The 22668-nt window shown below is 40.5% G+C and overlaps 1 protein-coding gene and 1 long non-coding RNA gene across 2 annotated transcripts in view; both read left to right on the top strand.

The window, feature by feature from the left end:
• Positions 1–2716: 2716 nt before the first annotated feature.
• On the top strand, positions 2717–12581 carry LOC121945316. Its single transcript, XR_006105950.1, has 5 exons — positions 2717–2780; positions 5482–5587; positions 8029–8136; positions 8467–8562; positions 12487–12581. It is a non-coding gene; the product is annotated as an uncharacterized LOC121945316 (long non-coding RNA).
• Positions 12582–20030: 7449 nt separating this feature from the next.
• Positions 20031–22668, top strand: part of erfl3 (Ets2 repressor factor like 3) — a 63348-nt gene continuing 60710 nt past the window's right edge. Inside the window, exon 1 of the mRNA XM_042489325.1 lies at positions 20031–20601. Coding sequence (XP_042345259.1) covers positions 20580–20601 — 22 coding nt within the window. The 5' untranslated portion in view covers positions 20031–20579. The remainder of the gene's footprint in view (positions 20602–22668) is intronic.

Raw genomic sequence — 22668 nt, 5'->3', positions numbered from 1 at the left:
ACACACTTCTGGACATGATGTTTTATGAGGTATTACCGCTGTACAAATTTGATCACTAATGAAATTAAAAGTAAGTCGCAAAGCTTAGTATGGGTAAAAACTATTGTAAAGTTTATCCTTTTCTTTTTTAAACATTATAATTAATAATACAATTGTAACAGTTTTCAGGTAAAACTTGAACTTGTTGAATCAAACTCTGCATCAAATAACCACATTTCAGGGCTGTGACTAACATTTATTTTTTTCCAATTCATCGACTAACATTTGGTTTATTCATCAGAAAACCCTTCACAATATCCTACAGGCATTTTTTTCTTGTTTTGACTTGATCAAAGTCAAAAACAGGCAGTTTACTCCAGCTACATTCACACTGCAAGCCTAAAGGCCCTGACACACCAAGCAGACGGTAAGCCATCGTGGTCATTTGCCGCTTGTTGGCCGGTTCCCCCGATTCAGCATGTTGAATGATACTGAATAAAAAAAACAGATGTTTTGCTATGTTGAATGATGCTAAATAATTTCATTCAGTCATGACAGAGCCCGTCGCTGAAATCACTCTGACTGACAGCTCAGCTCAGCAAGACGTGAAAGGGAGGTGTAAAATGTAAACAAAGGGTTAAAGTCAAGAGGGAGTGAGGTCGGAACAAACGTCAGGTAAGAATATTTTTCTCTACTCATTGAGCTCGCTAGTAGAAACATTTCCAAACAGTGTGTTTTTGTCCACTTGTGCAAAGTAAATATGCTGTGTTCTTTCAACATCGGATTGTGATGTTAATGTGATCTAACAAAGGTTAATTGCAAACAATCACAAATATTATTCTATATTAAAAATAAAATATTGTTTGGAATTGAGATAAAGACAATATATAATTTTTGAGTGACGATTACAAACTATTCATCTGCTGGTGTGGAGTTTTGTTTTCCCCTCATGTTTTTTTTTTTTGTCCCCTCGTGTCAGGGACATGAGGGGACCTAAGAGGTGATGCATCCGTCAGTTTCATTGTCATTGTCAATAGTTCGTTGATGTCAGTTTGGGTGTGCGGGCCTTCACCATTGTTGGAGAAACAACAGCATTTTACCTACCCTTAGGAGAAAACAGGGTCTTTTTACCCAGTAGCCCATTGTGTCATAATCCATCTACATGCCCCGAGGCACTGGGTAAACATATCTCAGTATTGCATCAATGCCACAGTACATTGACCCAAACTGGATCAGTTTCCTCCCGGTGCTCTGAGACACTTTGAGCAAGAGGAAGTCACGTAGGCGAGGGCTGCAAAGTCTCATCCTGTGTCCCCACACCCTGCAGACAAGTTCTCACTCTGCAGACATGTCGGTGGAGGGGAGAGGAGATCATCTTGATCTCTCCCTCCATTTATTTTCTCTCAGCTGAGTCAGGGGACATCTGCTAATTGACACACTGACAGCATCACATACGTTTGGCCTTGTCCTCTCATCCAGAAGTGTTTGATTCTCTGTCTGACTGTTTTGTTTTCTCCTCCAAAAATTCTCCTCCTCCTCCTCCTCCTCCTCCTCCTCCTCCTCCTTCCTCGGCTCATCGCTCTCCCTCTCTTGTTAACTGCCTCTCCTCTTCAGTCTGTCTCCCCCCCCTCGCTCCGTCCTCCCCCCCTGCTGTGTGGCACAGTAGGTGGATGATTAGGTAGGATGCTGGAGTGTGTAAGTGTGACAGCTTTCAGACACCCACCTCCGAGTTGAGTCACGGACGGCGGTGGTGAGCATGTGATCCTATCACCAGGGTGACTCGGGTAGATCTGTGTTGCTGTGTTGTCGCATCGATATATTTCTTCTTTCTCAAAACGTAGACATTTCAGAGACATTTTTTTTATACTGATATGTGGTGGAAGTACATTTACTTCAGACATTTGAACTACCTGTACTTGTCTTTCATTTAATTATTATAATAATAATAATAATAATAAAGAGGTAATAATGATGATAATAATAATAATAATAGGTAATAATAATAATAATAATAATAATAATAATAATAATAATAATAATAATAATAATAATAATAATAATAATAATAATAATAAATATAGTTTTCATCACATTTTCTCTAGGCCATTTTTTTTATTTACTTCTAATAATTTCTAACTCTCTCTCTATCTCTTTAGGCTAATTCTTATGTAATTTTCTTGTCACCTTTTCACCAACATGTGGGACAACTCATTGCCTTTCTAGCTATGTTTTCAAAACAAATCTAAACAGTTTTCTTAGGTTTCAGAATGAAAATTATTTGAAGGTAGCACAAGAAAACAGATCAACTCACAGGGACAGTTTTCTGTACAATCAGTGCTTTTACTTTTAATACTTCAAATACATTTAGCTGTTATTTCTTCTGTACTGATGTGAGATTTTTGAGTGCAGAAAAAGAAATATTGAGGTAAGGAGTCAAAACCTACCGACAACACATGCACCATTTCATGATCTGCCCCGATCTCCTGCTACAGGTCATGTTTTTTTGTTTATTTCATTCTGCAGTCATGCCTAGTGTTTACTGTTTTATTTTTTACTAAAATCTCTCATTTCAGACCACTTCACTTCCTGTTTGTGTGTTTTCCCGCAAGTTTTAATTCTCAGCCCTGCCTCAATTAGTTTCACCTGTCTCTCAGTAGTCCTGCAGTCTACTCACCTGTTCTCACCTCTCCAATCAGCGTCTCCCTACTCACATCAGCCCAGTCCCTTTGTTCTTTGTCAGTTCGTCTTCAGTTTTGGTTTGGAGCTCAGTCACCTGCTTTCACCTGACTGGTTTTGGTGCTGTAAGTGTTCTGTTTTGTGTTTTTTAATGTGTGTTTTGTTGTCTGCAAGTAGGTCCAAAGCCTGTCTGTTCCCTGACACACCATATCCACCTCACCTCAGAAATTCTGGACCAGACACCATCAAGAATGTGTGTATTTTGATTATTATTTTTTTCATTTATTTATTTATTAACTCCCCTCAGGTCGATCTTTCTGTATGTAACATTCAGAGTGTTAATATGCAGCAAACCACTATTTTTTAATGTAAAGATACAGTGGTGTAATCCCAACTGGCCACCAATGTTGTAGATATTTAGTTGAATTTAGGTTGTGCCATCAGGTGACTAAAATTTAATGTCAAGATTATTTGATGGAAAATACTCACTGCATATACTACAGACTACTTTGATATTTTATTTAAGTTGTGTTAAGTAAACAAAATCCATCATCTTCCAAAGATCTCATATCCCATCTTGACTAGAATAACAATATTTAGTGGTGACGTATGGTGAAAAAAAAAGTTTGCCAAACATAACGTTAATGTCCAAACACTGACAAATTCTAACATAGTTAAACATTCAGATATGATCAACTGGATTTGCACTCCAACCAAAATTTGACGCCCTTCAAACGAAAGGGTCCAACATCTGTTGGACGTCATATTGTCATGATGTACCAGCCGGGATGGCGTCCTGAGCAGTTGTAAGCCAGTCTGGATGGAGCGCATATCAGTGCATGTGTGTCTCCCATTGCTTATCTCGTCTAAATACTGATGTCATGACGGCGGCGCCCACTCTCCAGCTCCGCCTTGGTTTCCAACTGGCTTTGTCAGCACTATTGCTGTCATTTAGCGTTGTTTATGAGGTTAGCGCCGTTAACTGCCAGCTTAGCCACTTCAATGTTGATGTTTGATATATTTATTTTTGCACAATTTAAAATACAGAAAATAACAAAAGTATTACACAGTATACACTGCAGGGAGAGGCACAAAAGAGAATGGGCTTTTTTGAAGTATCTGCCTAAAAACAAGGTTTAAAATTTCACAAAGTTATAAGAAACACAAAAATTAACACAGAGAAAAAAATGACAACATAAATGTGATGGCAAAACTAATAATAGAATATATATGACAACAATAACAATAGCAATAAATAAAAGTTTCCAGCCACTTCCTCCATAACTGTATACACTGTAACTCATGTTGATGGTTTATTTTAAGTCAGATTGATCATCCATCTCTAACAGTTGTTATTTTTCTTTTTCATTCCAAAATTAGATAATCACACAAGTACTTTTCCTAGACACAATGCTGTTGCTATGTTACAGCGCTGAGTCAAAATGTCATGTTATCTCCAGATACTTATTATAGGAGGGAGCAAATTATTTTCTGTGGGCCTGATGGGGATCATAACTTTCGTACGCAGCCTATGTTGGAGCAATAATTTGTTTGACATCATCTCAAAGATGAAAGTCACTCTCCATGACGGTAAAGCCACACGACGGCGCGAGGCGGGTAACTGGAGAGCGACATATCTGGTTAGGTGAGGAGTCAGTTAACACAGCAGCAACTCTCTTGGCTTTGGAGGAGCCCCAGTAAAGGTGGAATTGGCTTCGGATAAGGCCTCGCTGTGTCAGTGGTACGAGAAGACTGAACGCCAGCTGTCAGTTTGACCAGGAACACTGCCAGTGTGTGTGTGTGTGTGTGTGTGTGTGAGTATAAACTGTTGCCTCACCCGTCGACCTCCTGTCCTCCACCAAAGCCAACCATTTTATTATATTTTTACTCAAATTATAGTGTACTTTTAAAAGTGCTTAAAAATATTCATGCAGGAGAAGCTGACTGAAAACTAATATCTTCTCATCAATCGGGACTTATATTAGTATGATTCCTGCAAATAATCCATCTGGTAATTTTTTATTTTCAGGCACCAGATTTGTCAATTGTAAGTCACATCAACCATAAAAATTGCCAGGTCTTGATGAAGGGTTATCATTTTCACCTAAAGCGTGTCATAAAATAGTGAAAAATGTCCATCAAAACATACCAGACTTTGAGGTAATGTCTTTAAATTACTTTTTGACTGACTAACAGTCAGAAATTCCAAGGATATTCAATTTAAAAATACATGTTCACATTTTTCACACCAAAGTCACATGCTAACACACTTTTAATTCGGAAGTACTTGGTTGAGGACATTGGGACTTTATTATTGTATTTTCGTAGCCTTTCACACAGTAAATTAGGTGTGACAGAGTGTTCCTACAGTTAAAAAGGACATTTCTACCTTGGAGTAAGGAGCAAGATAAATTAATACAGAATTAAAAAACCAACAAATAAAGAGGCTTCTAGATAAATTGCATTCTTTGCAATTTTGTTATGGCATAATCATGTTCGGGCATTTGAATGAACAGTTCTGAACCCTTTTAGAGTTGAACATTGACCCATAACCTCTGAGACTGAAAAATGAAGTCAACGCAGATGTGCCAAAAAAAATCCAGCTCTCTGAACGGCCACGTGAGGCTGCCTCCAAACAGAGTAAATCCCCAAAGATCCCCATGTTAAAATGCCCATCTTCACAGCAGAAATGTATGCTTTAACAGCCTGGTACGAAAACGGTTTTGGCTAATTTTGACATTCATAACAACTTTATGGGAGGGAGTTATTCCATAACTAATTTTTTTATGATTCTTTTATACTCATTCATCCCTCTCTCCTCCACAGCTCCAATATGACATAACACTTCTGAAACCAAAAAACCAGGGACGGCCGGTGTGCTGAACTCGAGGCTTCAAAATAGCAGTCCACAAACCAATGGGGGGACATCACGGTAACTATGTATATTATTTATACAGTCTGTGCACCTAACCCGTAGTGTTACAGAGCATTTTTTAACTCTATGGGTTACATATTTTCTGTTGTTTTTGCACAACAATGTCCAGTCATTGAAAAAACTGTTCTACACTTTTTTTTACACACTTCTGACTATTAGAAATAAATACATCATCCCCATATAAGGATATTTTTGGGGTTTTTTTTGTTTGTTTTTTCAACTGTTTACTTTTGATACTTATCAGGTCCCACTCATCACAAATAATAGGAGAAATTACAAATGCATACCAACAAAAGCTTGGGTCTAAGGTAAATGGCAAAATGCAAAATGTATTATAAAAAGTTAAAGAATTAAAAAGAAAATAATTATTGATGTTACAATTCATCAATTAACCAATTAATGAATATTGTATTAAATTACAGTTTCATGATAAATATGTGAAAAAAAGAGAGAGACAAGAGTTTCTCTACTTCGTGTCCTGGTGTATGAAAATCAATAGTATCATCAAATAAAAGTAAGATGTAATCTTTATGAAGTAAATATGGGCTCAGGGAGAGAGAGACTTAAAGATCTGAACACCTCGTGAAAATCTCGTCTTTGATGCCTCCCAGTGCCTCACTTTGCTGCAACGTTAAAGTGAACTCCAGGACTCTGTGACATCAATGTTGGGCGAAACAGGCTTCAAACTTTTTCGGTTAACTGCAACTTTACTTTATAAAGTATAGCACAAAAACAACACATTTCTGCTGACTTCAGAGTGGGCACAACAAGGACATGTTCATTGTTTTTAATCCTTTGACTGCGTTTTGTTTCGCTTGCTTCTACAAGAACTTGTAGTCATTGTTTCCTCTTTTCTTCATCGCAGTTATAGAAAAACAACCCCAGCTCCTAATACTTCAACAGAAATCTGTTTAAATAGACAAGATGAAAAGATGAAAAGATTACACACAGATTTGGCCTTGTCTCGCCAGTGACATTGTTATTCAGTCACTCGGAGGTGTGTGTGAAGTACGTGAAGCAAAAAGAAACAAGTGTCTGAAGCAAGCCACGCTTCCTCCAGCTTTAATTCTGATGAACTCTAGTTTTATGTTATTGCTGTTCTCTGACTTCCTGCCATCTATTCACTTCCAATGAAGTGTTTACAATTTCTTGGTAAATCTAGAACAATAGTGTAATCAGCATCATATAAATATCCCGCAGTTAGACTGTAGGTATGTTGCGTGTTTCAGCAGCTCTGTTCTCTTATCCTCCTCCTCTTATCTTTTCTTTCATTCCCCCTGCCTTCACCTTGTCAATAAAACGCCAAAAACCTGAATGAACGCAGGATGCCGACACTCCATGGAAATTAACATCAGAGTGCCGTGGGAGAGATAAGGATGTGACAGTCATTTAGTGCACTTGCCTCCTCCATCCCTTCATCACAGCAGTTTTAAGGAGATCTGAGCGTCACTCAGAAACATACACATGAACGCACCACCACAGTGGGCACAGTAGGGATGTCGTCCGCCCTCCTCAATGACACATCACATAGAGCGCCTGCCGCCCAGAGAGACCCTCCATAGCGCTCACGCCTCCTCTCTTCCCCACAGCCTTATACATGAGGACTTTTATCTTCTCTACCGATTTAAAGCTCCTCAACAAAAACCATCATGATCTAATGACAAGCCTGTTTAGTATCCAGAGCAACAATAGAAATAAAAATCTAAGGACGACTACAAAAAGCTTCTTGATGTGAGCCTTGAGTTAATGTCCAAGGTTAAGAGTGAACTTTTAAACTAAATAATGAAGCAGACATTTGTGTAACCTGAGTATATCCGGGACAGGGTTGAGTAAAGTGAGGACAAAATGTTTTATGTTTTATACCAAACTGTAGGTACAGCACCAGCTGCAGGACATTTTGGGCACAAGTTAATAATGAAGTTTGCTAATTAGCACTTTACACAGAGTACAGCCAAGGCTGGTGGGAATGTCATTAGTTTTCCAGGAATTTGGTGACAAACCAAAGTACTGGACACTGTCAACCACTTCTGGTGGTGATACAGGAAAAGTCAGGAGATCATCAACATTTATACACTTCATCTGTGGTCCATGGATAACAGTCCAGTCCCCAGATGAAAATGTTGGCACTGTACATTTCTTTAAACCACGATCATGTTACATTTGCATGTTTCATACATACAAAAACGTGATCTTTTGCTATCCATAACCAAGTGTTTTGTGGTAAACCCTAAACACACATTAATCATAACAAACCATTTTTGATGAGTTTCAATGTATCAGCTACATTGTAGTGTATAAATGCAGCATATTCATGGTTTGCTAAACCATAAAATTCTAACATGTTTTTCTTGTGACCGGGTTTCCTGACAAAGTGCCCAATATATTAATCAGCCTCAACAACTACAAAGATTGTTTAGACTTTTTGTCTTCTGTTATAGCGCTGCTGGAGATTGACAGAAAAGTGGGAAGAGAGAGGGAAATGACATGCAGCAAAGGGCCGCAGGTTGGATCAAACCCGAGCTGCTGCAAAGGACTCAGCCTACCAGGTAAGCTAGTGGTCGTCCCACAGCAGCTACAAAGATTGCTTGTGAATGTTCATCCTTGAACTTGGAAACAATAGCTATCCATGGTTGTATGAAATTGTATGATATATGGCCTGTATGAGTATAAATGTATAGGTATATGTGTGTACTTAGATATGTCTAATGTTGATATCTGATTATATATATATTCTTTTTTATTGTGTACATTTCATACATAGATATAGTTCTACTTATTTTATTGTCAATTCTGCATTTATTCAGTTGTCAAATGTGAGCCTGAATGTTAATAGTCTCAAACTCAAACTTAATTTGACCAAATCAATATTTTTCCAGGACGTTCTACAGCAAGCACAGTTTTCTAAGTAATCCTAGTGCTCTCTATCCAATGTGGAAGACTATGAGATGCAGCTGAAAGCCCTGGAAATGCTGGTAAGGTGACCTTGAGCTTTTTTTTTTCTTCCTTGACAGGCTACAAAAATGATTTGTAGCTTCTGCTCTTATTAAAATATGGATTATTATCTATTGTCTATATTTTGTAAGTACATCTGAACACAAAACACTATGCAGTGAATAGATAATTAGTTGAGCTCTTGCATGATGTAAAACATAATACAAAACGGCACACTCAGGTCAGAAAAAAATGAATCAGTGCCACTGTAGAACAGCAGCTCCCACACTGTGAATGAGCCCACTGCGCGGCACCTCCACAAAGGGACCTACAGTGTAGCAACGCAAAAACAATCATACACACACAGGCACGCACATATGAGGAGAAATCCGACAAAGCAAAGGATGATGGTGATTATGACACATAGCTATGCCACCCACAGTGGTGCCTGTGCGAGGGCAGAGCACATCAAACTGAGCAAGTGTAACACATGCTCTGTGTCAGTCCTCCTCCCCTGCACTGGCATGTAATGTATGACACATAGCTGAACCACCTACAGGCCTGCTGTCTCCATGCCCAGCTGATGAGCACAGGAGGGTGGGGGGGGCAGAGGGTACCGGCCAAGGAGACGGATTCTGATCCTTCCAGATCGTCTTCTGGGTGACAGAGAGGGTAGTGTGTGTGTTTACAGGCTAGTTTAACTGCAAAGTATTACTTGTTTTGGTTAAAATGTTTAAAAATATCCCCAAATGTCACCCAGAGTAAAATGTATCAATGTACTGCTGAACGTCATCTGCATCCCACCCCCACTTAAACGTGCCTGAAACAAGCATTTGGGTGTTGTGTGGCTGCAGAGGCATCCGTCCAGGGCTCAGGGCTATTCTCTGTATGTGGCGAGCGTGTGGTATTGGGTGGGTGGGATAAGGGCATTCTGTGGCTGGTGGCCAAGCACCTCTGGGTGCTCCTTTCTGAGGAGGGGGTGAGTGACCCAGACTTAAACTGAGGGAGAGGGGGGAGAGGCTGAGGCTGTTACTGGATCTGACCTCTTCTGCACATACATGCCTCACACACACAAACACAAGAGACGGAGTGATTCAGAAACCTAATTCTGGACTTGCTGTGACACATATGAATGAGAGCGAGGAACAGAGTCAGGAGTATTTGTACTGAATGGGATGAAAGGTAGAAATTTCTTACTACTTATCTAATTTAATTATCTTAGGATGTGTCTTTTGTTATTGTTAGAGTCAAATGATTTAATTGTCTCCACAAAGCAGCAAATTCTGTGATCACTTCTCTCCATCTGTTTATGAATGACGGAGAAACTGGCATGATATTTGCTGATTTAAATAATTATTTCTGACTTGCTGACCTTTTGTCTAGAGCCTCCATCAGGCCAGACTTCCTATTTCAAGGGAGCAAATTTGTCACTTTGTTAATAAATGCATTGCATAGTCATGCATAGTCACTGCATGGTTCAGTTCAGTTCAACTTTTTTTTTGGTACCAGGTCCTTTTCTTCATTTCATTTTTGCTGCAGTTTCAAACTGCCATGGCATCATCTCCAATGTGATACTTTCTGAATCCTTTTCATTGAAAACTAAATGGAGGAATGCCTGCACTTTGCCATTTTTTAAAATCTGGGTTAAATTAATTCAAAAATTGACAGTAGCTTGGCTATTTAAAAAGTGGCAGGTTGCTTCACGCTGCTTCCAGGCCCCCAGGAAGTGTGCTGGACTTTGAAGTTATTTTTCGCAGTGGCCAAACAGTGTAATTACAACATCTGAGTTGTTGTTTTGATGTGTATCTGGCTCTTTAACTGCTAAATGCTTCACAAGATTCACCAAGTACTTGCTAACTTTGTGTACTGTTTGATGCTGACAACCGTGCAGTTAGTTTTTAGAACTTTTTCACCGAAAACAAAAAATTTTCAGTAAACAACAATAAACTATAAAACAGGGACTTGTTGTTATAAAGTTTTGTAAAGTTGAGCGGAGCTGCAGAGTCAGGCTGTTACTATTTTTGGGCTCATTACAGCCCTCTCACATACAACCTGTCTGTTATGTGCAGTGGTGGAATGTAACTCTGTACATTCGCTCAAGTAATATTTCATTTCATTAATCTGACAGCTTTAGTTATCAATTTTTTCAAATTAAGAATTTGACGTAAAAAAACAAGGCTTTTTAAAATGATGTTTTGTAAAACATTAAACCCAACAGGTTTTTATACAAGTGCAGCTGAAACTTAGTCAATTGATCAATCAGAGAATAGAAAATGAATTGGCAACTATTTTAATCATAATAATTTTAATCAAAAACATTTAATTAATTTACATTTTTGAAACAAATTTGAGTTTTTGGGAGTTTTTTTGTTTTTGTTTTTTCTATATTATGTTAAAGCACATTTTTCTAGAGTATGTTTTTTTACTTTTAATTGTGTAACTTCTTCAGACCAGGAGTTTAGCTGAAACTTAGCCGATTAATTAATTAATCAGCTGATAGAAAATGAATTGACAACTATTCTAGTAAACATTAAATTCATTTATACCTTTTTTAAAAAATAATTTACAGTCTTGGGGTGTTCCTTTATCTTTTTTTTCTGCATAATTTCCCAATACACTTTCCTGATGATGCTTATTTACTTTTAATTAAGTAATCTCTTCAGACCAGGACTCGTAGCAGAGTATTTTCACAGTGTGGTTAGTTCTTTTTCTCAAGTGAAGGAATTGAAAATTCAATCCACCATTGGCTATGTGATCTGTAAAATTGTAAAACAGCCATTTTAAACTCTGAAAAAGTTATCATCTATTGACCATCTTATCAACTAATAGTTTTAGCAGTTAGTACGCCCTCCTCTTGCCATGAATATATTGTCGGTAAAAGTAATAGCAATGGAATATTAGGCCTTGGCAAAGGTCTGACCTCTATTGAGTGCTGAATTGTTGCTCATGCAATAATAGCTGCCTCTCATTCATGCAAATGAAACACAACTAAAATACAACTGACACAGAAAGAGGAGGCAGAGAGAGATGTACGGTGAGTCTAAAGCAGTTACGCTCAGTGGAGACGAGTGACAGAAAGACAGATGTAACGGTGAGACTGAGAATACATTGAAATCAGAGATAAGGAAGGACAACGGAGGGGATGGATGGGCTGGAGAGAGCATGCACTTTGGTCACCGAGGGGTAGAGAGGAGGAACAGAGGGGGGAGAGGAAGCTCTGTACTGTGCCAATAGGAAGAGTTTGTTCCTCAGTGAGATACAGGAGACAGTGTCAACACACACGCTGTGCTCAATATAGCTACTGTCACACAGCCAGGCATACCTCTCTCTCTCCTCTCCAGCCTGACACTTGCACCTTCCTCAACGCCCCCCTGCCTTGCTCACGTTCTTCTTCTACCCCCCCGTCATTTGAACAGGTTACATTCTTCCTTCCCTCCCCTCCCCTCGCGGCCCCCGTCCATCAATGTCACGTCCCCGGTGCTAAATTAACTGATCTCCCTTCCTTTGCTCTTGCTCCCCTTCCCTCTCCCCTCGCTCTCTGTATATATTACAGGCTTGACACCCTGCCAGACATTGGTTTAATATAACACACATTCTCTGTGCCTTCCACCCGCTCTCACATTACCCTCTCTTTCCAGCTCCCACCGCCCCGCTTTCATATGGGCACTGGCCGCTTGCTTTTTTCCATACTTTACCCACCGCAAAAGGAGCTTTTTGTTCTTGAATAGCTCCCTCATTGCCATGGTAATCCAACAGAAAGAGAGTGTGGTTTTTCTGTCTAGGGCCTCGTGGATGAAAATAGTAAGTCATGATGGGCTGCTTTAAGTGGCCCTGAATCTGAGAAATCAGCCGGTGCAATCATGGAGCTTCTATGAAGAAGTCAGAAGTTTATAAATGTGTGTAAGGTGTGTGTATTCGCCACCGTCAAGCTTTTTCTTCACATATGTCTCTTCTACTTCGTCCAGGTTGCCCTCTTGTTGCCACCTCGGCCTTCTTGTTGATCCCCCTCTTCCTCTGTCTCACTTGTCCTCCAACGTCACCCTCCCCACCCATCCTTGCCTCCCTCCTCCACCACCCTCACCCCTCGCTGTGGTAATCCCATTACTCATGTGCGAATACCAGCTGGGGAAGAGAGGGAGGGAGGGAGGATGTGTATAGAGGATAACTGTGTAGAGGCCTCGGGTCTCAACTAGACGGTTGGACACTCAAAAATTCTTGCTCTTGGTGAAGAAAATGTTGATTGACATTGCAAATTGTTTCACTGTTATTTAAAAAGTGCTCAAACATTGACCCCTTATAAACCCTTTTGGGGTAAGGAGAGTGAAAAAGGGATCCAGGGACATGGAGGGAGCGATATCTGGCTGTGTCTCACGACGGTTGGACTGGCAAGCTTGAAAATAAACAAGTTCTTTGATGACAAAGAGCCCATTGACTCTCTTATTCCCTCACTCTCTCCCACTCCTTATTCTCCACAGCTTTGCTCTCTTTTCCTCTCTCCCGCTCTCTGTCCTTTTTTTGCTCTTGCCGTTTCGAAGGGGTGAGGTTGGAGGGTGAGTGTGGTGTGTGTGAGGTGGGGGGAGGCATTAACCGCCACCCCGCTGCACTTGTTGTCCCCTCAGCTGCCGGCTTTTTCTTTCATCCGGTTTGCTCTCACCCTGCACGCCTTTTAGTCCAGCGACCCATCTTCCCTTCTCCTTTCACTGTCACGCACAAGAAGCGAAACCTTCTTTTCTTCAGACAAAGTTTTCTGCAGGAACTTCTCTGCATGAAAAATTAAAGCTGAATGAGGAGTTTAACTGTAACAATACCGTCTGAAGTTGATTATGTAAGATCACTTGCTGGAAGTTGAGGATAATTGTACCTCCAAAGAACAGGTGAATAATAAAAAGGTAAAAAAGGAGTTAAGGAGAATGTGTGTGTGTGTGTGTGTGTGTGTGTGTGTGTGTGTGTGTGTGTGTATGTATATGTGTGTGTGTGTGTGTGTGTGTGTGTGTGTGTGTGTGTGTGTGTGTGTGCACGCGCGCGCATGCGCACATGCATTTATTCGCGTCACCAGTGGTATGAATCATCACCTACACTATGTACATATTACGCCTCTGTTGGTTGTTTAACACCCCGTCCAGGAATTATAATCCTGCTTAGCTTCCACTGGTTGCTGAAACCATGTTCTGTGTGTACAAGCACTCTGTGTGTGTATTTGTTTGTGTGTGTGTGTGTGTGTGTGTGTGTGTGTGTTCACTGCCTGTGGTGGCACTGGTTAGTGGGCTACCACACCCATTGTCCACGGTAATTACACTGACTCGAGCCATCTGTGTTGTAGTGGAACAGACCAGAAGAAACTGGAGTGTGCATTAATGACTAGATGACATGCTATGCATCAGTTTAAAAAGTCTGAGGGGTTTCTGACCTTCTTGAGCCACTGTACACTAACTTATATGTGATTGTTTTGCACAGTCAGGTCATCCATTCTTAAATGGGATGACACATTAGCTCAGAGTGGAGTGGATTTGGGGGGTGGGTGAGGGTTTCAATCTATAGCGAAGATATCTGGGGATGTTCACACCCACACCCACCCAACGGCGAGCATTCACATACACACAAACACTCCAGTGACAAAATCTCCGCTCTCCCTTTCATTCTCTCCGTCTTTCTCTGCGGAGCGTCTGTCTGTCACTCCGATTAGGAACGGACAGAGTCACATAAAGCACGGAGGGGATGAAAAAGGGCGGGATGGGAGATAGAGGGAGTTACAGATGATGTGGAACCAATAGGACAAGGCTCTTCTGTGATACACTCTGTTTGTCGGACACATTATCAAGTTCACTCACCGGGATCCAGCAGGGTCTAATTTAAGGGCCAAATATTTGTGACAATTTTTTTAAAAAATTTTTATTTTACTGCACAACAAAACATCTAATATCAAACTTGAAATTTTATACAAGCCGAACACTAACACACAAGTATTTGTTAATAGATTGAACTTTTTAAAGAATATCTTGCGGGTCATTTTACACTTCCATTAAAAAGTTTGTAGTAGAAAGGGAGATGGAAGTAAGCATGTAACAAAGGTCTCTTCTCTCCAGGGAGCCCTGCATTTTGCTTTTAACACAAGTATGTCAGTCAGACCTTTATTTCAGTTTCATAGCATGAGCCAAAGATACTAAAAGTTTGGCAATTTCTGAAAGCATGTCTTTTCCATATTGAGCTGCCTGCCATTATAACTTCTATGCTGTTAGGAATGTTTTCTTTTTGACCAAAAACCTAAAAACTATTAATTGGCAAATGCTCGCATCCTAATGAGACTCTGTGATAACTTTATTAAAAGCTATGCACTCTGCAAAGGTTCACCATCTGTTACAACATGCACTAAAACAACAACAACAGACAGCATTATCATTAACAAATATATAGTAGAACAAATATGGTGTATTTTTTTCCCGCTGGATGGGGCTTAATATATTGTGCACCTTGTTCACAATATAATTGACCATTTCCAATTAATTTCAAAATTACACAAGTTACTTTATTTATAGTTTTAGGGTATTTAAACTGAGCACGTGTATTGAGAATTAACGACAGACTAGTGGTTCTCAACCAGGGGTTTGGGGATCCCCAGGGGTCCTTGAGGGAATAAAATGGGGAAGAGTTTACTTTTACTATTTTCTATAAAGTGAGCTTGCTGAGTTAGATTTAGAGAGGGACTTTACTGATAGCAGGTTTCACTTCCTTCACAATTATCTCCCCAAATGTTATTTATAACTATAACATTCTGCTCTTAATATCTAACAAACAAAATTTTTTCAAATGGAGGTCTGTGAAGGAAACTCAAATGAGGGTGTATTACCTAATGTTTATCATTTAGAGGTCCTTCACACAAAAAAGGTTGAGAACTATCACCATAGACCGTAAAAAGTAATGGAAGTAGCTACTGTGACGTACATCCATGGGTTTGTGGACTGCCGTTTTAAAACTTTGAGTTCTGACTTTTATCCATTGAAAGCTAGAAAGCCAGAAGGGATCGTATTTGGACAAGAGTTTGGAGCTGTAAAGGAGTGAGAGGGGGATCTGACTGAGAGCTAGAGGACACTATTGACAGACAGACTGTTATTCAAAGTGGCCACACCCTTAATGAGGCACAAATTTAAGCCTTACACTGCATTTACATGAAATTAGGCAGACAGATGGTAGATGACAAGTATTACGGGGCAGTCAAATTTGTCCCATTCTCATTTTTACCTCGTCAGATAACGTCACTTGGTACAGTGACTTCGGTGCCAGACAGGGATGCAAAAAGTAAATGTTGAGCTAAACCATGATGGTTTTTTTTCTAAACCTAACCATTTACTTAAACCTAACTACATACTTTTGAAGCCTAAACTTAACCATGTGCTTGTGTTGCACATGGAAATACATGTAAATACGAGGCGTTTTATCAACGTATCGACGTATTGCCATCCAAAGTTAAATATTTTAACTCTGCCATCCTCCACAATGTTATGAATGTTATGTAGCCCCTTAACACAAGGAGAAAAACTTTGCTATCTGGACAATAATTGGACATTACTAGAAAAAAATCTAAAATAATAAACACAAAATAATTTCATTTAATACATCTTATTCATTGAAACAATATGGCATCACCATTGCAACATAAAGTCATGCATACCTGGCTGAAACATGTTTATTTTTGCTGTAAAGGTGGTAACATGGTGGTTTATGGAGACTGACTCTCTCTAGAGCCAGCCTCAGGTGGCTGTTCAAAGAACCGCAGTTTTGGGCACTTCCACGTTGGCTTCATTTTTTAGCCCTAGAGGTTGCTGCTCAGATTCAACAAGAAATTAAAAAATACAAAACGTGTAAAACCTGTGAATAAAGTTGCGCTGCGTTTACACTTGTGCCCAAAACAGATGAAAATGGAAACTAAATTTTCTCTCACACATTCGACTCATGAGTTCAGCAACCTTGAGCTTGTAACTCAAATAATCATGACCTCAGGAGAGGAAGTGAGTGATGAGTGTGAGGGAGGGAGAGAGATGCAGGCGTGGAAAGGTGGCAGAGGATGGAGAGGCAGGAGGAGGAATAGAGGAGGTGTGAGAGTGAGGGAGGGTGGACGGACGTATGGATGGATGAGTGGTGAAAGACGACAGGGCTGCAAATGGATGGCAGCAAAGTAAAGAGGGAACGTGGAGAGAAAACAGGAGGGCTGGATAAATAGCGAGGGAGGAGGAGGAGAAACTGCGGGGTGAAGCACTGTGTTTATCAGTGTTCAGAATGTACTGTGCTGTAGATTTGCCTGTAAATGTCATCTCCTGTGCTTGAGTTACAATGGAGCGCGATCACACAAGTCAGCGACAGGCGCACATATAAATACACACAGAAATATCAAAGAGGAGAGGCTGTTTGTCTACTCTGCACTTAATCGCTAAATCACTCTTATTTGACTGTCAGGTTTTTTTTTCTTGTCTTCCCTCTGGAGCTTTTGCTCTTGTCCTCTCTTTGATTTCTTCTCTCTCATCTCTCCCTCCGTGTGAAGAGCTCGGGGGACACTGAAGAGCTCTTCACCTCAACCATGAAACACAGACATCGGAAAATGGGAAAATTATAGATATGTGGTGGATGCATGCCACAGCAACAAACGGAGAAACAAGGGAATAAAACTACTCTCTGGTTCCAAGCGCATTGCCCTTATTGCAGGGGTGTCAAACATACGAGCTGGTGGCCAGAATTGGCCTGCCAAAGGGTGCAATCCGGCCCTCTGCATGACTCTGCAAAGTGTGAAATTTCAAAGAATTCATTAATACTTGAGTCTGACTTATTTAGTTTAGACAGAATAATAAGTAAAAACCACTAAATTTGAGGCGCGGGGGTTGTTGCTGGAAATAAGGGATGTACCCGACTCAGAATTATTCCAGTCAAATCAGATTTGGCAGTTCAATATGAATGTTCGGCAACTTTTTTTTCTTTGAAAGTTTTACACTTTGAACAGAGAAATACACTGCACATCACAATAACTTGCAAAAACACCCAAAAAATGACTGCTTGACTTGAAGCGAGCTCAGTCGACTGAGAGGGTTTGAGACTGGTGATTCGACTCTCTGACTATAAAGGGGCAACCCTACTAGAAAAAAAATTAAATAGATTCCTGACATTGACTGGTACATTTCAGTTGAGGGCATCTTTGACTATATACAGGAACAGAAATCAAGCATTTTCATTGTGTGAATTTAGAAATATTCCAAAGTAAAAGTCCCACATTTCTATCTTGAAATGACTTTATAAATGAAAATCAAAGCATTATAAAAAACAACAACATTGTTCCACATTTCCAAAAAATAACTGAAACATTTGAGTCCAAGACATCTCAAACTACACCCATGCTGTAAATCAAGCATTTCTACTGTATCAAAGTTTGTTAAACTCTTAAATAACAAATGGGTTTACTGGTCCAGCCCACTTGACATCAAATTGCGCTGTATGTAGCCCCCAAACTTAAATGAGTTTGACACCTCTGCCCTGTAGCCTCACTGTGAGAAAATGCCACACAGGTCTGTGCTGTGGTTTTCCTGCTCTGGAGAAGAAGACAGGACAGAATAGCTGTTTCTTAAAGGTTTAGTGTCCCATTTTATTTCTCTTTAGGCCCAGTTTCTTATCAGGCAGAGCAGAGTGGGTTTCCTGAGCCTGTCAGAGAATGGCCAGCGAAGGGAGGAGAAATCCTGTTTGTAAATCACACCACAGGGACGTTGCTGCTGTCAGGGGACTTTGTTTACTTTGTTTTACTACCGCTGTCTTATCCTGTTGACACGGCAGGGCAGTGGTGTGTGTCACTGAAGTCACAACGAGGTCAAAAAAAAATTCACATAAAGCCACCATCCACTGCACCAGGTGCCCATGCACAAGAAGGCAAAAGAGGAGATCCACTTCACCTCCCGTGCATGACGCCTCACCCACTTGCATGCACTTATCAATAACACGTGTCATAACAGCGGCAGAAGGTCAGGAGACAGGAAACAAGTCTGAGCATGAAACCGGTGTTCACCATCAAATGAGGCATGTTGAACATCTGATCAAATAAAAGAGATACATATGACATGACCGGATGTGTTTGTGCTTTGAAACAGTCGATATGCACATGGACATGCTTACAGCATATGCTAATGTGCTCTCTGGGTCACTGTTCATGTGTGTTTGATTGTGAGATAAAGGGCAGGTACAGCTGGCTGCATCTTTAAAAAAGAGGAAAAGGGAGTTAGTGCTGCATGAGAAAATGGCAGCAGAACAGGATGCAGGTTCGTATTCAAATAAACCACAAGTTGTTTTTTTTTAATTTGTTGTTTAGGGTTAGGGTTGCTACGACATCATATTATTGTTCTCTAAAGAGGAAATTTGTTTTCACAGTCAGATAACACTCAGTTAAGCACAGGAGCACAGAATTGTGTGGCAGAATTATTATTTTTGAAGTACATTTTTCAAAGAATTTCTATTTTGTTTTGTTTTTTAAAACATTTTTCAGGTAATTTTCTTGCTGATTTTGGGGTCATTTTTTTCTCAAGTTGCTCATTGCCTTCTTCCCATAGTTTTTTTAATTAATCAAAACAATTTTGCTCAGGTTTTAAATAATTGATAGTCATTGAAAACAATCATCTTTGATGACACGTATGAAAGATATTAGTCATACTGCTGTAGATTAGAGGACTAAAAAAAAACAGAAAATAGCCTATCCATCTCTGAAATGTTTCATTTCAAAAATGTAAGTGCTCGATGCAGAACAGTCTCTTCTCAGGGCACTATAAGCACCGGATCTCACATCACACCTGTTGCATGTTGGACCATGACTGGCTTCCTAACTTGTGACCTCACAAATCCATGTTGTTGTGTGAAACTCAGATTTAAGGTGAGCACAATAAAACTGCCCCTTTCAGCAGATGCATGTGCAAACAGCTTTAAAGTGTCAAACTCTGTCTATTATGAGTGGAAATGGACTTCAAGTGGAAAAAAAACCCTAAACTATTGTTTTCAGTAGCCTATCTGGGTAAATAAGCATGGTTTCCACCACTGCAGAAACATGTTATCAGTGTGTCATTTCCAAAAGGTGACTGGATTGATAAGACATGCTGTAATGTTTTAATTTCCCGTTTTCAATGTTAATCACTAACTGACGCTTTCACATTTAATTCGCCAATTTAATACGTGTAATTATCCAGAGATGACAAGGACTCATTACAACCGTAACCCCTGATTGACGTAGCCGGACACCGTGAGCCGAGCAGCCTCTCGCGCCTCTCTCGAATCATAGGACTCGGATGTGATGTCACCACGGCAGCAGCGTGCTGTGGCGGTCTCCAAGGCAACGCCGCGTGCTGCAGTGACGCCAGCCCAGGCCCCGGCTCGTGGTGAGTGGGCGTGACTCGCCACGTTAGCCCCCCCTCCTCTCCCGTCAGTGTGGGCGGGCCGCGCGCAGAAGAGAGCGAGCGAAACACGACACCCCGAGGACGGAGAGACGCACGGGGGGAGGAGAGAGTAGCACTGAATGGTGTGAGAGAGAGTGGAGGACTTAAAAAAAAGTCTACAGAAAAAGAGGTTCCTCTCTAATTTCTGTCAAAGAAACAACAAAGCTTCGCGGCGGAGAGATGTCAAACAGCGACGAAGATGAGACGGAGTAAACAGCCACCGGACAGTTAGCGAAACAACTTGTGAAGAAAGGTTTTCGGCTGGCTCGAGTCGGGACGGTTGGCTCGTTTTCGCTCGCAACTTGAGCAGATTTTGCGGGACGAGAGGCGAGGACCCAACAAGCGAGGTCTTGACCGCTTGGCTCGGAGGAAAGCGGTCGGTTTGGACGGTTAGCGGAGAGCCGGGGAAACGGACCGAGAAAGCGGCTGCGGCGGCGGTTTGATAAGAGAGAGCTGCTCCAAAAGTTTGCCGTGTATCTTCGCCTAGTTTTCCAGATTGGGAACTAGAGGGGGAGGAAGAGGCCGAGAGACTGACTTTTCTTTCCACGAGTGTGGAATTCATCCTGTCTCACAAACTTTAGCTGTGTAGCTAAGAAGCTAAAGCAGAAAAAATGAAAACACCTGGCGAAAGTGGTAAGTTTGCCCCTACTCTTGCTGTGAATTTCAATCTACCATTGTGTTGTTTTTTTCTTTTTTTGTTTACTTGCTGTGGTTGTTGTCGGAACGGTAACTGCATTTCTTATTAATGAACAAGCCAGATAGTTATCAACATCCGCCTCCAATAAAAAAACCTGTTGATTTCAGCTCTCGGGATCAGTGCTGTAGTAGGTGGTTTTGCAATAAGTCACAGAAATCTGGTGCAGGTTCTGTACTGTACTCCGGTTCAAGAGGAAGTGGTTAAACTACTGTACAGTTGTTACAGCGACATCCTCTGTATCACCCTGACAACCTAATTTCACCATCCACCACCTTTCAAAGATCAGACTGAAAATCCTGGAAGAACTGTGCGAGTGTGTTTTTGTCCTGAAAGAGATGTTGATAAGTCACTTTAAGACTCCTCTCCTCCTGGCGGTGGCGTTGAGGTGATTGGATCTCACCAGGTTTACAAGCTGATATTAACCCAGTAACTGAGCATACATTTGTGAGGTACTTGGCCTTGTCAGCTTATTGAAGTGAGAGCAGGGGGTGGTTTCCAGTAGTCAGCTGAGGTCTCTGTGTGCATCTAATTCCTGAAATGCTTGCATAAGTTTGTTCTTGCTCCCTTCTCTTGAAGCCAAGGCAATTTTTCTTCAGAAAGGAGGAAGTGGAAGTACTAGTCTGTGCCAGCTATTCAGTTTATCATTTCTAAATGTCAGTAAGAAACTCTCTGCCTGATATGACCCTTTTCTTGAGTAACAAAACTGAGTTGGATTGACTTAATTAGACATGCTTAATGCAAATGAGGTATGATATGCATATTTAATAAGTTGTTTTGACAGCATCAGTTTGATGAATTTCAAAGATTGAAGTTTTTAACAATATTTTTATTGGGATTCAATAATTATAACAGATATTACATGTAAATAAAATCGTCTTGGCAGCAAATATGGTATACCTTAAAATGAAAAGTCAAGCCAAAAGCAAAACAAAACAAAGACAACAAAACATAATTAAATCAGAGTTGAAAAACAAATGATACAATTATTACAATGTACAGAAATCTTGAAGATTACATGGGCTGCAGCACCTTATATTTTTATTTCCAGTTGCCCTGACCCCACTCCCATCTTTGGTTTTATTGATCTTTATCAACATTTTGTTTCAAAAAGTTCATGACGCTTCCTCAGATATTTTCAAAACTTCAAGTTGATATATCCTTAGTATATTGCTTTGTGCTTGGTTTGCTCACATCTTTCCATCCTACAGCTATTGCTCTCCTGACTTGTTTGAGACAGTGTATGGTCACTCTTCTTGGTAATAGTATGACCTGGATAAATCCCCAAGATCCACAACTTTGCCTGACAAGGGATTTTCAGTTTTGTTTTCTGGCTAAACATGTAACTAACTTCCCTAAGAAGTTACTGGTAAGCATGTGGTCGTGTGTGACTGACAAACTGTGTGGGACTCTTTCCCACTTAGGACGTTCCCCTCCCTTCCCCCACCCTGTCCCCTTCTGACTCCCGCTGCACCCAGCCTCAGCCCCTCAACCCTCCACATTCCTGCACACACACACCCGCTCCTTGCAGCAGCCCGGCGGAGGCTGCCATGACATCACACCACATCCCACCACAAGTAGCCCTTTTATTACAAGGAACTCGGTGTTTGTGTGGCAGCAGATAGCTTAAGCCCTTCTGGGAAGGTACTAAAAATTGATTGCTTAGGTGATGGGTTTGATGTATGCGATTGGTGTGTGTGTTTGTGTAGTAGGTTGGTTGTGTTTGTCATCTAGCCTGTGAGTAAAAGTGAAGAACATTGACTTGACCTAGTAAGTGTGTGCTGACACTCTTACCTTTGTTGCTAGTGCAGCTTCTAATTATTTATATTTCTTATTATTTTTTATGTTCTTGATGAATTGACTTTGTGTATAAAATGTTATGGTCAAAGTTAAGTCAGAATCAGAAATACATTTTTGATATCCAGGGAGAAATTGTGGTCTGTTACAGTCATTTTGATGCAAAGCACAGAGAATTATAGAAAGTATGTAATGTTAAAAATATAAAA

Source organism: Plectropomus leopardus, chromosome 7, assembly GCF_008729295.1.
Source record: "Plectropomus leopardus isolate mb chromosome 7, YSFRI_Pleo_2.0, whole genome shotgun sequence".
NCBI classification, from domain to species: Eukaryota; Metazoa; Chordata; class Actinopteri; order Perciformes; family Serranidae; genus Plectropomus; species Plectropomus leopardus.
The sequence above is the reverse complement of the archived record's forward strand: the minus strand, read 5'-3'. Positions and strand labels throughout refer to the sequence as shown.